The 15,038-nt window shown below is 42.8% G+C and overlaps 1 protein-coding gene and 1 long non-coding RNA gene across 6 annotated transcripts in view; one reads left to right on the top strand and one right to left on the bottom strand.

The window, feature by feature from the left end:
* The window catches only part of LOC102004925, a 55,466-nt gene extending 44,232 nt beyond the window's left edge, over positions 1 to 11,234 (top strand). For 4 of the 5 annotated variants that reach the window (XR_001230860.1, XR_001230861.1, XR_001230862.1 and 1 more), the window contains exons 2-3: positions 9,961 to 10,205; positions 10,695 to 11,234. This is a non-coding gene — a long non-coding RNA (uncharacterized LOC102004925). The remainder of the gene's footprint in view (positions 1 to 9,960; positions 10,206 to 10,694) is intronic. The other variant, XR_263711.2, reaches the window with a different exon arrangement.
* Positions 1 to 15,038, bottom strand: part of March10 (membrane-associated ring finger (C3HC4) 10, E3 ubiquitin protein ligase) — a 93,135-nt gene that overhangs the window by 43,952 nt on the left and 34,145 nt on the right. Inside the window, 1 exon segment of the mRNA XM_013503225.1 lies at positions 4,112 to 4,269. Within this exon segment, the coding sequence (XP_013358679.1) occupies positions 4,112 to 4,269 (158 nt within the window).

Raw genomic sequence — 15,038 nt, 5'->3', positions numbered from 1 at the left:
GGGGTGCAGTTGAATGCATTCGGGAATTTCCCTATAGGTACTAGATAAATGGCTGACTGCGTTGATCGATATAAAGCTTTTAGAACTAAGATATACTGTGTCCAACATTTCAAACTAAAGTTTCTTCGGCCAAGGAGTTTTCTCATAGAGATGCTGGCCCAGGTGCAACGGGTAGTGATGGGAGCAGGCTTCCTAAACAGAGGAAGGACTGGGGGATCGACTTTGCCTAAGGCCCGGTCGATAACCTGGATCATAATCCCCTCATCCACCTGGTGAAGCAGGTCGTGCTGTTAACTCCATTTCACTAGTGAGGAAACTGAGTTAAGAGGAGTCACTAGCGCCCTTTCATAAAGTCGTAGAGTGGTAGAGTCAGGCTTCACAGGGAGGACCTCACATGCTGTGCTGTGTGACACCCCTGAGCCTCTCTGTCTCAGAAGCGTGAGCAAAAGTAGACTGAGAAGTATCATTCTCTCTATTAAAATGCGAGTAGTAATTTCCATTGTTTTTATTTTTTCCAACTTGGGCAGACAGCTTGGAAAGTTGTTGGATGCCACTGGACTTGCCGAGAAACCCATGAATCTTGGCCTCTCAGAGAAAATCTTCCGTAGAATTTATTTACAAGGAAAATTATGAAGATTTAGGACTTGCCCTCAAACTCTCTTCCAGGCTGCTCTTTAAACAAATATTTCTTAGTCCAAAAGGGACCACAGTTATTTTAGATTTTTATCTTTTAAAACCTGAACTCACTGCTTTCGCTTCGTTTTACAAGAACATGTCTTCAAGATAAGCCACAAGAAGACAGAATAGGTCGTGCTCTTCCTGTAAATCTGAATCTGGTAATGACTAACGCTGAACTCAGTGATAAGTGAGGATAATTTCGGAACACTTGGCTTTGTTTTAAAGGGCACGGTTTTGGAAGCAGGCTCTCAGGACCCCATCCAGACCCATTTTCCTGCAACATAATTTGGGGCGGGCTCTGCCCAAGCTCCAGGTAAGAGCAAAGAGCCGGAGAGGGCACAGCGGCTTCCTACGTGCCCGGATGTGGGGTAGGGAGGCGCCAGCACCCACAGCACATTGGCCTTTGGGTCTCAGAGTCCTAGAGAGGAGAGGCGGCTCTTTTCCAGCCGAGGTTGCGGCTGGGAAAGGTGCGAGGGCAGGCAGGAGTCGGAGGCCGCCAGAGCTCCCTGATTGTCCCTGCACCCCTACCCTTGCTGGGCCTGCTGACCACTCTGTATTCTCATGCACAGAGAATGCCGAAGCGTTAGCAACTCTGCGAGGCTTACTTCTCATTCCACACCAGTGTTCACCTTGGCCATGAAGGGGAATTTCTGAATCAGTTGCACATCAGACCCAGCTGGGTCTTGATACTGCCTGCATTTTCCATGTCTTTTTGGAGACAGAGCATATCTTTGGCTTGGGGAATGCTTTCTGATTGTTCACCTTTTTTTTCCCATCTAGTGTTTCACTTTGGAGCATAGTAGAAGTGTCTACCTGCATTTATGTTAGAGATTTTAAAAATACATCTTTGATTTTTGTGAAAGAAAAAGAATTGGCAGTGGGACAACCTTAAGACAAGGAAAATAATGTTTTCTAGTCTATTGCCTTTGCCAAATGCTGCTCTCATGTGCTAGATATCATAATGCTATAATTTAGTGAGCGATTACAGTGTCAGGCACTGACTGTTGCCAGCTGATAGGACCTGTTTCTACCTCCCATTTTACAGACAATAAAACTGAGGCACAGAGAAATTACTTGCCAGAAGGCATATGGCAAATAGGAAATGTTCCATGTTCTAACCCAAGCATTTTGATTCCAAAGCACTTGCCAGTAGACTGCATACCCCGCCACGCACAGAGGGATAGTGAGGGGGCTCATGAATCTACACACCCAAAGCAGTCCCATGGCACATGTGAGCTTAAGCTTGAACGTGTGACCTCCTTTGGCTAGTGTGACCAATGGTGAGACTCTAACACTGTCTCAGGTGTTTGTAGCGGGCGCTGATTTGCCCTGTGTTAATACGTGTTTCGGGAGTTCTAGATGGCAGCTCACATTCAAACAAAAACTTTTTTACGATGTGAGTTATCATCACATGATTCACAGTAAATCAAATTCCCTTCCCCAGACATTTATCTGTCTGTCTATCCATCTGTCTGTTTATCTATCTATCAATTATCTATCTATCTACCGATCTATCTAATTTTTTATTTAGTAGAGGCTTGGCATAGCAGGGCACAGTGGTTCGTGCCTGTAATCCTAACTACTTGGGAGTCAGAAGAGGCAGGAGGCGGTAAGTTGAGGCAGAAGAATAGTAAATAGTAGTCCAGCCTGGGCAGCTTTGCAAGATTGTGTCTCAAAATAAACATTTTAAAAGGGCACTCTGCTAGCGAGGAAGTCAGAGAGTGAGCCTACACGTGTTAAATGAATGGACTGCAACACACCAGCGCTGTGTTTTTAGCACAGCGTCTTGGTCAATCTCGATCGCTGCAACTTCAATGTAGCCTCGGTGGCACTGACGTCGGCCTCCAGGACCGCGGAGGGGAGGACAGCCGGCCCCGGGCAGTTCACAGCTGCACGAGTCTCGGACACGGGCTGGGGCCGTAATCTAGTGATAAAGCTGGAGGTTTGTAAATGCCTTTACTACAAGTAACATCTTTTATTTGATGGAAAAGCTATCTTCCTGCCATGTTGGCTCTCCGGCTTAAACCTCAGTATTTCTGTCAGTAATTCAAATTTGATGTTTTATAGGAGGAAAAGTGAATGCTGTATGGAGTTTGCTCAGTCTAAAAAATACATCTGTATTAATCAGACAAACTAAACTATTGAGTGAGCCTCAACAGTTCATGTCAGTGATTTCTCCCTGCAGATGACAAAACAAACAGCTTCCAGCTTTCAACAAAAGCTAAAAATTATACTGAGTGGAGCTGCATTTTTTTTAAACGTACGCTGAAATCTTTCCAATTAAAAACATCCTTAATTCAATCAATTACAAATTATATTTTGAGGTATTTGCAGAATGACGTCATTTGCTGTATTTCAGCCTTAAAACAGTTGAGTTAGAAGCCTCATTCTTACTGAAAGTCTTGAAAAAGAACAAAATACGAGGATGCTTTCCCCTGAGTAAATAAGGGGGAAGAGTTGGGACTTTGCCTGCAAGATATCGTTTTAGAAATCAGTTTCGGGTTTGGGAGGAGGCGGGGTAGCCCAGGGGAGGAACACTTGCCTCGCACGTGTGAGGCCCTGGCTTCCCTCTCCACCATCAAAGGGGAAAAATGTCATTTTGGCTTTGACTTCATTAAAGCAATAAAATATAGGTGTTTCCTCTGAGTGAAAGCTGCATTTTCTAAAAATGCATTGGGACAACTGGACAGGCAGTTGCATGACAGGAGCTATTTAGCATTAGGAAGTTGCTGTGATTGGGACTTTAATGAATTGCATGCTATTTACAAATTCCTCTGCAGTCAGTTTGGATCCTTTCCCAGAAGGCAGACCTCTCTGCCTAGTTGCCCCGGCTTATGGGCAGCTCCCTCAGGATTCAAGTTTTCCCTCAGATGTTGGTTTTGATGGGGATGAGCCTGAGGAACTCTAAACTTTCTGTTAGTTTTAGCTCCTTTCTAGATACTATAAAGATACTCCTGCCCCAAGCAGAAGTACAGAGTGAATTATTCACCAAATTGCACAAAAGGGGGATTTATCAAGTTCCTTTCTCACGCAGAGGACAAACGCAGGACTAGAGAACTTTATTGCTCTTCCTCTGGCTATAAATTATGCCATTCAGATGCTTCTGAGAGCTCCTCTTGCCTGAGTCATAAAACTTCATACCTGGGGCCAAACGCCTTTATTCCCAAAGAAGGGTGAAGAACATGAAAAGGCAGCAACTCTAGGATGCACCATCCAAAGCAGATGATTGGGCAGAGAATGTGGGTGGTCAGGCAGTTACTTTGCCGAATTCATGCTTCTTGGACTCTGAAGTTAATTTTACCATTTGCATAGGATCATTAGCCACTTGCAAAACACTAGGTTTCACGAATACCACCAGTTTGATTGTTGTGCTCTTTCAGACAGGGAATTCATATGTCGTGAATTTCAGTAAACCAGCCACTCACCTGGACACGGTTTGCTAGGGCCCACTTGCGCTGGTTTCCTGGGAGTCATAGTACTTTTATGTTTCTGCTTGACTGGTGGCTGGTCAATTGCTGGAAGTTTGGAATCACACTTAGCCCCAGATTTCCTGGCTGATGGTCTTGGTTCATACTCTTCCTCACCAGAACTCTGCTGAAAATAAAAGATGTCTTGAGTATCAGGGGCCGGGGAGGGCACCTCTGCTAGGCAGAGAAAAAAGAAGCCAGGCAAAGGCAGCACCCTCCATCAAGAATCCTGAAGCATCTTGCCATGCTCAACACACCCTTTTACCTCTGAGGTTTTAATAGGCTGGGAGTTTCAACTTCAAAAATAAAGACAAAGGTAATGAGTCTATTTTTAGAGCGTTGTGGAAAAAAAATGCATTTCTACAAGTCTGTTTTGCAGCATGTTATGAAAAGAAAGTATTTCTGACCTTAAGTAATTGAGGATCAATGAACAGCACAGGATAAAAGCTATGTATGAGCGGAGGGAAGGGTCGTGCTTCTAAATTTTTGGCTGTTTTTTTTTATCTGAACTACTTTGGGAGAGGGGAAGAGAAAAATGTTCCCTATGTTAATCATATACTTGACAATGAAAAGAAAATTTAGATAATGTGGTAGAGACAGATTAAATCAGACCTCGGTTTCAATATCCTCAATTACTGGTGCAGTGCAAGACAGATGAAGCTCTTAAATTCCCTCCTTGTCAGCCTTCTATAAAGAATCCAGTGTAAATCTATGCACGAACAATCATGATTCCTGCAGCGTCAGAATATCTCAACATAGCCACGGCAGGCGCAATAAAGATTATTCAGGCACTCAACAGCTTTATACTTTGCCACACTTACACCCACCAAAAAAATGATGCAAATAGTATAAATGACTGTCAGAAAACTGATCTGGTGGTTTAAGAGCCACCTTATGGCTCCAAGTCCTTTAGATGTTAGCATGGTTTGCTAGACTATACATTCAGCAACCAGTAAATTCACAAAGTGTGTGTGTGTGTGGTGTGTGTGTGTGTTGGGGGGTTCTTTTACATTGCGTGTTAGTCTAGTACTGGAAATTTCTGAGAAAATGTGGTTTTTTGCAGACACAGAATGCTAAATTGATGTCCCCAGCACCTCCCCAACTGTTGCAGTGTGTATTGATCTTGTTCATTGTTTTCACTGACAGTTGTGGCATTTTCATTTCACAGGTTCCTGACTCAGGAAAATGCTCTGAATAGCTTTGAATTACTGGGTGCAGTGTAAGACAAACTAAACTCTAAAAAAGCCCTCTCCTTGTCAGTCTAATATACAAAAGTCTCTATAAATCTACAGGTGAACAGATTTTTATGCTCCAAGATGATAAATCATGTTTTTAAATTTAGTGTTTGGAGACAGGCCCCAAACAAATCATTAATCCACATATTTCCAGAAAACAGGCTACCTTCAGATACAGAAGGAGGAAAAGGCCAGGATATAATGAGTTGATTGTTCTCTCCTTTCCCTTTTGACCCTGTGACTTAACAGAAATCCTTAAAGATTATTCTGAAATGTCAAAGAGGAAACATTAGGTCATTTCTGAGCATGAGTTCTGCAGTCTCGGAAAGGAGAACGTGGGCAAATTTTAATTATGTTTCAAGATTGTCATGGCAATTGGCTGATGGAGGTCACATCCTGGATTCGGGTTCTATGGGGAGCAGCGGTAAATATGGGCCGGACTTCCTTCCCCAAGCTGTCCCATGCAGACAGTTTACGTTAGCGGGCTGATAACTCTGCTCACCCGAGGGTCCTGCACCTCAGCCTTTTCTTTTCCCCACCAAAAGGCAGCAAAGATGCTCCGGGCTAAGACTCACAACACCTGCGCTGCAGCATCAGGAACAGGTGTCTGCTGACACTGCAGATCCGCCTCCATCACCCCTGGCCAGGGCAGGAATTCTTTGCTGCCCCCAGGCACTGCAGAAGGGGCGGAGCTGGGGAAGAGACTATTGGGTGGGTGTTAAACCCTGTTTATCCTTCCTTTACCCACTCATTATACCTCCAGCCTTCAGTAGTCTGAAGAGGTGGAAGAAAGCCCGGCAATTAAGCGCTGCCTATTATGTATGGAACTGTGCACCTGCTCCCAGCCTCCTCCTTCTCTGGTTCCCGGTTCTATCGCCCGCTCTTCCAGGTAGTGATCATACTTAAGAGTCCAGAAATTGTTACTAGAAGTGGGTGATTTGGTCTGTTGGAGACAGAAGTTACAATAGCAAGACTCGCCATACTTATGCACGTGTTAATATATCTTTTCCCGCTTGCCTCACTGAAAATCCTAAACAAAGTGCTGTAGGCTTTTCTGCCTTTGTTTGTGTCCTTTCATGTTCTCGGCCATTCTCATCAATCCGCTCTCAGGAAAAGCCACTGTACCATCTGGCAAGGCTGATCCTTGGTGGGAGAAGTTGTAGCACCTCTTTCTGGCACTGAAGTATGGTCATTACAACTCTGAAATCCAGCTCTCTGTGAGTGAATTCTGACTTTTGCACATAGGAATTATATGGCACTGGGTTAGTTTGGTTCTTCACATCTCAGATTTTCTCACCTTTGAATAATAGTATCTACCTTTTGATAGTTTAATGAGAAGTAAATAAGCTGTGCCTATAGCACTTATAAGAAATACCTATATATATAAATAATATAAATGTTGGCTTTTATAATTATTCACATTTAGCCACTTTAAAATTTTTTTTTTTTTCCGGTACCGGGAATCGAACTCATGACCTTTTGCTTGCCAGGCAGGCACTGTGCCGCTGAGCTAAATCCCCAGCTCAAGCCACTTTAAAATTAACTAGCTAATCACGGAATATTACTCACTTGTGAAAACAAAGGCAAAGGCCCCAGTGAAAACCTACTGGATTTCACCTCTTCCAAAGAGATACAAATCTGCAGAGGTGGATCAGCCCCTCCCTGGCACCCCTGATTTCTTCTACAGGCCGTACAATTTATGACAGTCATAAATGGTTTAAATTTATCCAGGCTTAAGAAAATAGGGCTTTTTTCAGGCAGTAATGCTCTTATGATAAATATTTAATAATATTTAGAGATTATCAAACAATAATAATTAAAAAATTTTGATTTAAAGTTGACTTAAAACCATGTCTTTTTTTCTTGTAATTTTGAAAATTACAGTTTTCATTTCTTGAAATGTCACATGGAGGTGGAGACAGCAGCACATTGCTATTGCTTGGGGGAAGAAATCAGCTCTGTCTTTTAAAATTAGAGCCTAAAACATTAAAGCGTGTCCATGCGCACAGACACACACACACACACAGACACACACACACACACACACACACAGCGCTCAAGCAAAAAGCCATACCAAAAAAAAACCTCAACCTACATGATATATGAGAGAAGTTTAATATTGGTGTTTGCATGAAAATCCTAATGAAGCCTTGTTAGTTAAAATAAGTCACAAGGGCCAATCAAAATATAGCGTGAATGTTTAAATTTTAAAAATTTATTATAATAAAAGACACGTGGCCATTAATTTCCCTCAGCGTAATCCCTCTTCCTTTGACGCATCTATCCCGTTCTCCGGAGCAGTTCTCGAAGTCCACTTGCAAGAGTGTCTTCCTGAGGTGTGATCAAAAATGTGGTGACTGCCCCTGTTGAGTCTTATCTGAGGGACCGGCGGAGTCATAAAAACGTTATGGTGGACCCTCGTTCACCTTACTGCCTGGCACTATGCACCTTCTGGTTCTCCCCCAAAGTCAAAGTGACCAGCGAAGGTAAACATTTTGAATAGATTCAAGACATTCAGGTGGCTGAAGTCCACGGAAGACTCTCACAGAAGAGCACTTCCAGAACGGCTTCGAAAGTGGCAAGAATGAAGGGATTAGTGTGTTCAAAGCACAGGGGAAGTATCTCGAAGGTGACTAATGGCGGTGTCTTTCATTGGAACATCAAAAAAGTTAGATATTCACCATACTTTTTGATCACACCTGACAAAATGCATCCTTTTCATCTGGAGTAGGAGTGTTGGATTTAATGTTTTCTTACGATCCCGAGTGGCCCTTCTGGCATCACACATAATAGAGATACTGTGCTCCCGGGGCCTGGCGCTCTCACTGAAGGGCTTGAGTAATTAAGGGACTGAACGGAGCGGGGGCAGTGAGTGTAGCTGCGTTCTGACAGGATGAGTTGTATCTCCTGGGAGATGGGAGACACAGGGCAGGGAGAAGGGGTGCCTGTCCTTGGGGTGTGAGAAGGACCATATTTTTAAAAAACTAGGACCTCACAATATCGTGTCCAAAGCGGGTAAGCTGACAGTGAACAGAGATGCTCGGAAGACATGCAGACTCAAGTAGACGAGGAAGAGCTGCAGTTACTTCCCAACACGAGCCTGATGGCTCCTTTCCAAGACCCAGGAGATTGGTTCTTAACTGGCGTGCCACCTCCGTCCCTCCCTCGAGGTGCGCTGCCGTGCTCTGATTGATGTGTGCGCAACCCACTTTTGCCATGTGTCAGGGAAGGGAGGCTGAGCTGAGTGGATCTTATGACATAGTGTAGATCAGGGCACGGCTTTCTGTGAATAAGAAGGAAGAGGAAAAGAGAATGTCAGGCTGCCGCCCGAGAAAGGCTGTGTATTTATTACACTTGAAATACACTGGGCTTTCTGAGACTAGGAAAGGCTGCGGTCAAGGTAGTGAACCTCAACAGTCAAACAAAGACAACATGGCAGGGTTGACTAGGGGACTGCGTGTGCAAACGAGTGTCTTTAGAGGGCTGGCCCGGAAGTCCTCGTTCACATCATGCTATCGTAGGGGACTGAGGGCAGCTTGTATAAGTAGCTTTCTGGGTAGAATAGGTATCTTTGCAGAGCAAAGCGATATATCGTGTATTCTATGCCAGGTGCTGCTGATGCACAAAGCAGACTTGTCCAGGAAAATACCTAAGAGGCAGAAAATCCTTCCCATGTGCTCAGGACATGTTAAGGTTGCTAGAATTGTGAAGTTATAAAGAACTGGGAATAATAGCCTCAGCGGCTCTCAGGGCTGGTGGGGAGAGACTAACATCAGCCCTTCACTTTGCTACCAGAATTTTTTTGGAGTGAGCTGGGCTGCCACGAGCATAAATATCATGGCACTTGTCTCTACCACGGGGTTCTACAGAGAACCCTTTGGCTTGCAGCCTTCTGTCTGATTCTCATGTGAGCAAGTTGGCATGACCCCACCCAAGGCCCTGATCTGAGAGCAGCAGTGGGCTCCGTGATGAAAACCTCCATCCTGTTTGACTGCCATTGGGTTTGCTCTCCATCTTGATACCGGGAATCGAACTCAGGACCTTGTGCTTGCCAGGCAGGCGCTTGTGCCGCTGAGCTACATCCCCGGCAGGGTTTGCTCTCCAGAAGGGAGGCGTGTGGGGCTTTAGAACTTGCTTTGTGATAACCATCACTATACTGAGGAGTTGCCACTGGGGGAACCTTAGCACTTCGAGCTACTGGGATGGGAAGCCGAACACGTTTTCCGACACCTTCCAAGTAGTACTGATACGACAGTTAACCCTTCGCGTGGTGCAGAAGTCACCATCCACATGACGTGGGTGGTGAGCACACGTTTTCTTGGTGTGGGTTTTTCATTTCTAGTGACGCCTGTGTTCTGTGTTCTCTGAGTGAGTGGGATGGGTTCTGTGTGGTGACAGAGGGGAAGGAAGAAAGACGTGATCAGACAATTGTTGGATTTTTAAAATTTGGGCACTAACATGTAGTGTTTAGTAGCACGTCAAGCGTCAAGACTGGCCTGGAGCTGGGTATTTTTCAGATACGGCATCACTCCAATGTATTTCTCACTCATCTTTTATTGGAATTCATGTTCCCTTCTTAGCTGAGAGGAGCCTCTGAGCAACAGAGAGGACTTGGCCAGTGGGAATTGTCCTCCGAAGTGCCTCTCACTCAGTGAAATAGATCCTGAAGCTCGGAAGGCACCTGAGAAGTGTCAGACGCACCCACTTGGTCTTCAACTCCATTAGAGGCTCTGAGCAGAGATACCAGAACAAGAGCTTATAACGTTAATCAAGTGAGAAGTTGGGTCACATCCACTCTAGAAACGGTTGCAAATCCCGGGAAGAGGTGAGAAATCAAGAGAGAGGGGGTGGCGGCGTGTGCTGGGACTTGGAGTGAGTACACTCCGGCCGGGCATGGGTGGAACCAAGCCCCCTGGCTGGACTCCAGGCCGGTCAGGCGAACGGTCCTGAGTGGCGGGTGGGAGGACCCGGGGTCAGAGTGTGAGGAGCTCTGAGAGTCCGGCCAAGGTCTGAGAGTCAGCGTGGTAGGAAATGGGGTCCGTCTGAAGGGCTCTGGGTAGGAAAATGGTTAAAGTGGAACCTAAGGTTGACCTCGGATGTTTCACTTGGAGGAAACAAAGCATCCTGGAGAGGTGCTAGTGACATGATCTCTCTGTCGTTTCCATGGTTTTTATAAAGTGTAATTTTTTTTTTTACTACAAAAGAAATACAGTGAAAAAATTAAGACAAACATAAAGAGAGAAAACTTAAAACATTCAAAAACACATTGATCTTGAAATAAAAAGGATTAATAGTTTGCTCTGTTTTCTTTCAGACCCTTTTTAAGGACCTGGTTGGTGACTCCCAGCTTTCCACTGAAATCCCTATCAGCACCGGAGGAGCTGACGCCAGGCTGTAGCTGCCCACCTCACGCTGAATTTTTCAGAATCCCCTGCAGCTGTGGCGTGGCCTCAGGAGGACGTCTCACCAGGGGAGTGTGAGCAGAAGGCATGTGAACAGCCTGCTTTAGAGAGAATGTCTGGCCTCAGACCTCGGCCTGGCCTCTTTCTGTGGGCTGGGTGCTTTGGCAGTCACACGCTGAAGACAGCGGAGGACTCTCGGAGAGCCTGTGTAGAGAAGAGCTGCCTGCGGCTCTATTACGTGCAATCAGGACTGTCACATGTGAAACATAAATTTCTACCTTGGCAGAGCCATTGTATTTTTGGTTCTTTATTACAGCAGCTAACATTACCCTAATGTACACACTTTTTTTCTTTTTGTGCTGGAAATCAAACCCAGGGCCTTGTGCACGGTAGGCAAACGGTTTACCACTGTGCTGTATTTTTATGCACGTGGATGCATGTTACTTTTTTGTTCAAAGTAAAATTATACCATACGTATTGTTTCAGGTAGCAGTGTATTGCAGCAATAAGGAACTTTCTAAAAATTTTGACCTTATTTTGAAAACTTTCAAGTCTATAGAGAAGTTGAAAGAATAGATTAAATAACACCCATTTTCTTAACCTTGTCAGTTTGCTTCATCTCTCTACATTCTTTTTCCGAATAATTTCACAGGGACTTGGTTGGGGGTTTAGCTCAGTGGCACAGCGCCTGCCTGGCAAGTGTGAGGTCGTGAGTTCAATTCCCGATACCAAAAAAAAACAAAAAACAAAAAAAACAAAGCGAGTTCACAGTGACCTATATCAAGATACTTTAGCTCCAAATACTTCAGGATGCATCTCCTGTCAAAATAGAATTCTCCTACAAAGCTGTAATACTATTTAATAATTCCATAATATTATTTAATATTCAGAGTATATTCAAACCCAGTTGTTCTCAAGATGTCTTTTGAGCTATTTATTTGGGTTAGTCAGTCAACCTGAATGGCATGCAATTATTATGGACTTTTAGTCTTTTAATCTAGAATAGTTCTCTGACCCCCACTTTTTGCTTTTTTTGTGATTTTTATCATTTTTAAGATATAGTCAGCTGCCTCATAGAATATCTCATGTTATGGATTTTTTCTTATCTTATTAAGACAGGGTTTCACCATGCATTCAGGCTGGCCTTGAACTCACTTTGTAGCCAAGGCTGGCCTTGAGCTTGCAGAGATCCTCCTGCCTCAGCCTCCCAAGTGCTGGGATTACAGGCATGTGCCACCATGCCTGGCTTATGTTCTCTGAATTTGATTGTTTCCTGAAGCAAAATTCAAGTAAACCATTTTGGGTATGAGTGTTGGATAGGTCTTTCTTTATAACATCACATCAGCAGCCATAACATTAGGTTGTCCTAATACTGCTAATGCTACATTTGATCTCCAGGATAAGGTGAATTGTTGGATTCATCAGTGTTAAGACTTAGTTTACCCCCTTTGTAGTTACTAGATTTTCTGTGGGAAATTCCTTCAACTTTTGCTTAGTAGCCTGTTCCTAAGCAATATTTTACCCAATGATTTTATCATCTTTTAATGTGCTTCGCCTAAATTGATAATTGCATTGGAGTTGCCAACTGATGACTTTCTAATTCTGCGTTTCTTCTGCAATTATTAGCTAGCGTTCTTCTCTAAAGAAGTGCTTTCCTGATTACACCTGTAATTCTAGCACTTGGACAGCTGAGGAGGGAGATTGTGAATTTGAGGCCAGCTTGAGCTATGTCATGAGATCCTGACTCAGACAAACAAGCAGACAAATGCTTTCTTTCCCTCGCCGTGGTCTCAAGGATATGGTGTGTGTTATGGCTTGTGTCTGGATGCTCCCCCAAAGCCTCAGGTGGTCATAGGTGGGGCTTTTTCAGAGGTGGCTGAATCTAGAGTGTGTGACTGATTCATGGTGCAATGCTAGGGTTAAGAGGAGTATTACTAAAGCAGTCCACTGATTGGTTTGGCACCCCCCTAATCCCGGTAGCCTGATACAATATAAGGGGCACGAAGAGAGTAGTCTTGTCCCTTGCTTGCTTTGCTGCCTTCTGTCTGCCATGAACTGTTTCTCCTGTGTGATGCCTGTCTGCCATGCCACCCTGCCTTGGAGCCAGCTGATTATGGACTGAAACCTCTACAGACTGTGAGATAAATAAACCTTTCCCTCCTTAATGTTGGGTGTCGGATATTTGGTCCCAGCAATGAGAAGATTAACTAAGACGTGTGTGTGTGTGTGTGTGGTACCAGGAATTGAACTCAGGACCTCACACATGCTAAGCAAGCACTCAATCACTGAGGTAGATGCCTGGCTGTTTTTATTTATTTATTTTTTTTGAGATAGGGTCTTGCTAAATTGCCTGGGGCATCCTCAAGCTTGCAATCTTCCTGTCTCAGCTTCCCACATAGGTAGGATTACAGTTGTGTGCTACCACATCCAGCGTCAAGGATATGTCTTAATCAATTATTAAATTTATTAGATGTTCAAATAGTACAAAAAATGGTGAGTTACAGTCTACTGAAGCTGGCTTTGACCCAATCTCTGAGGACGTCTTTGCTTTCTGGTATAATAAAATACCCTAGTTCACATTTTACGTGATCTGCCAGACCTGATGTCAGCTACTTCTCAAGAAGTCCTGGTTCCTTTTAGTTCAGAATACTATTTAGAAAGTTCTCGGCATGTCCATTGCTAGTGGAGTGACATTTTTTCTAAGTCCTTTCACTGGAATTAATTAGAAATGTCTAAAAAATCACGAATTCACAGAAATATTTCTAATTAAAATTTAGCATTACAAGGTTTTCCATTACTTTCTTTATATTTGTAATTCTTTTCTCTCATATTTAAAATATTTATTCCAAAATTATACTAATGTATTTATTCATTTGTTTTACTCTGCAATAAATATGAAATAATTTTAAAATTCTAATACAAATACAAATGTAAGAATAAATATGCTAAATAAGGTTTATTCTTTTAAATTCACTTTGTGTTTAGAATATATTCCTCCTTGTATAAATATCATATATTTTTAAAAAATTAGTAATGGTTGTTATATTACATATTGTTATTTTCAATGAAGTTGCTCAGATTACCAGATGTAAGAATGCAAGATTGATCAAACAATTAAAGAGAATAAAAAACAATAAAAACCCTATTAGAAACAATACAGAGTTTCACTAAACAAGATGGTAGGAATTCAGCAATGGTTATTATATTGTATACTGTTGTCTTCAAATTAGTTGTTAAGATTACCAGATGTAAGTATGCAAAATTGCCCCAAAATAATTTAAGCATTAACTGTTCCTTTCACTAAACCAATAGACATCACCAGTACAATTATCCCAGCTATCTTTATATATACATATATTTTTTCCTTCCTTTTCTCGTTTTTTCTCCTTTCCCTCATCCCAGTTGTTCCTTCCCTTTGAACAATTTCTTTGCCTTTCACAATGTCTAATGTACCTTTTGGGTTTTATTTACTCTTTCAGGTTCTTACACTAGAGAGACAATATGATGTTTACACATGTGGATTTATTTCACTTATGAGTATGGTCTCTTGCATCCATTTACGTATAAAAGCCCCCAGTGTATCTTTCTTTATAGCTGAGTAGTACTCCATTGTATAAAAATACCACATCTTTTTTTATCCATTCCTCAGTTGATTTGGGTTATTTCCAAGGCATTTGGGTTATTTCCAAGACTTAGCTATGACAAATTGTGCTGCTATAAACATGGGTGCACATATATTGTTGTGGTATGATGTTTTCAGTTTTTCTGGAAAAATACCCAGGTGAAGAGCTGGGTTATGTGGGACCTCTAATCTTAGTTTTGTGAGGCATCTCCACACTGATTTCCACAGCAATTTCACCAGTCTACATTCCTCCCAGCAGTAGAGAAGGGCTTCTTTTTCTCCACAACACTGCCAGCATTTGTTATTGATTTCTTCATGATAGCCATTCTTTCTGAGGTAGATGGAATCTCAGTGTTAATTTGCATTTCTCAAATGACCAATGATGTTGAACATTTTTTCATATATTTATTTGTCACTTATATTTCTTCACCTGAGAAGTGTGTATTCATCTCAGATGCTCATTTTTGGATTAGGTCTTTGAATTTGGGGGGCCTGATACTTTTTAATTCTTTATATGTTCTAGATATAAGTCCTTTGTCTGCAGGACAGTTGGCTAAAATTTTTTCCCAATTTGTAGGTTTTCTTTTTACTCTGTTGGTGATTTCTTTTGATGTGCAAAAACTTTTCAATCAGA

Source organism: Chinchilla lanigera, unplaced genomic scaffold (genome assembly GCF_000276665.1).
Source record: "Chinchilla lanigera isolate Chin_1 unplaced genomic scaffold, ChiLan1.0 scaffold00077, whole genome shotgun sequence".
Lineage (NCBI taxonomy): Eukaryota > Metazoa > Chordata > Mammalia > Rodentia > Chinchillidae > Chinchilla > Chinchilla lanigera.
Note: the sequence above shows the minus strand (reverse complement) of the source record. Positions and strands in the feature narration are given on the sequence as shown.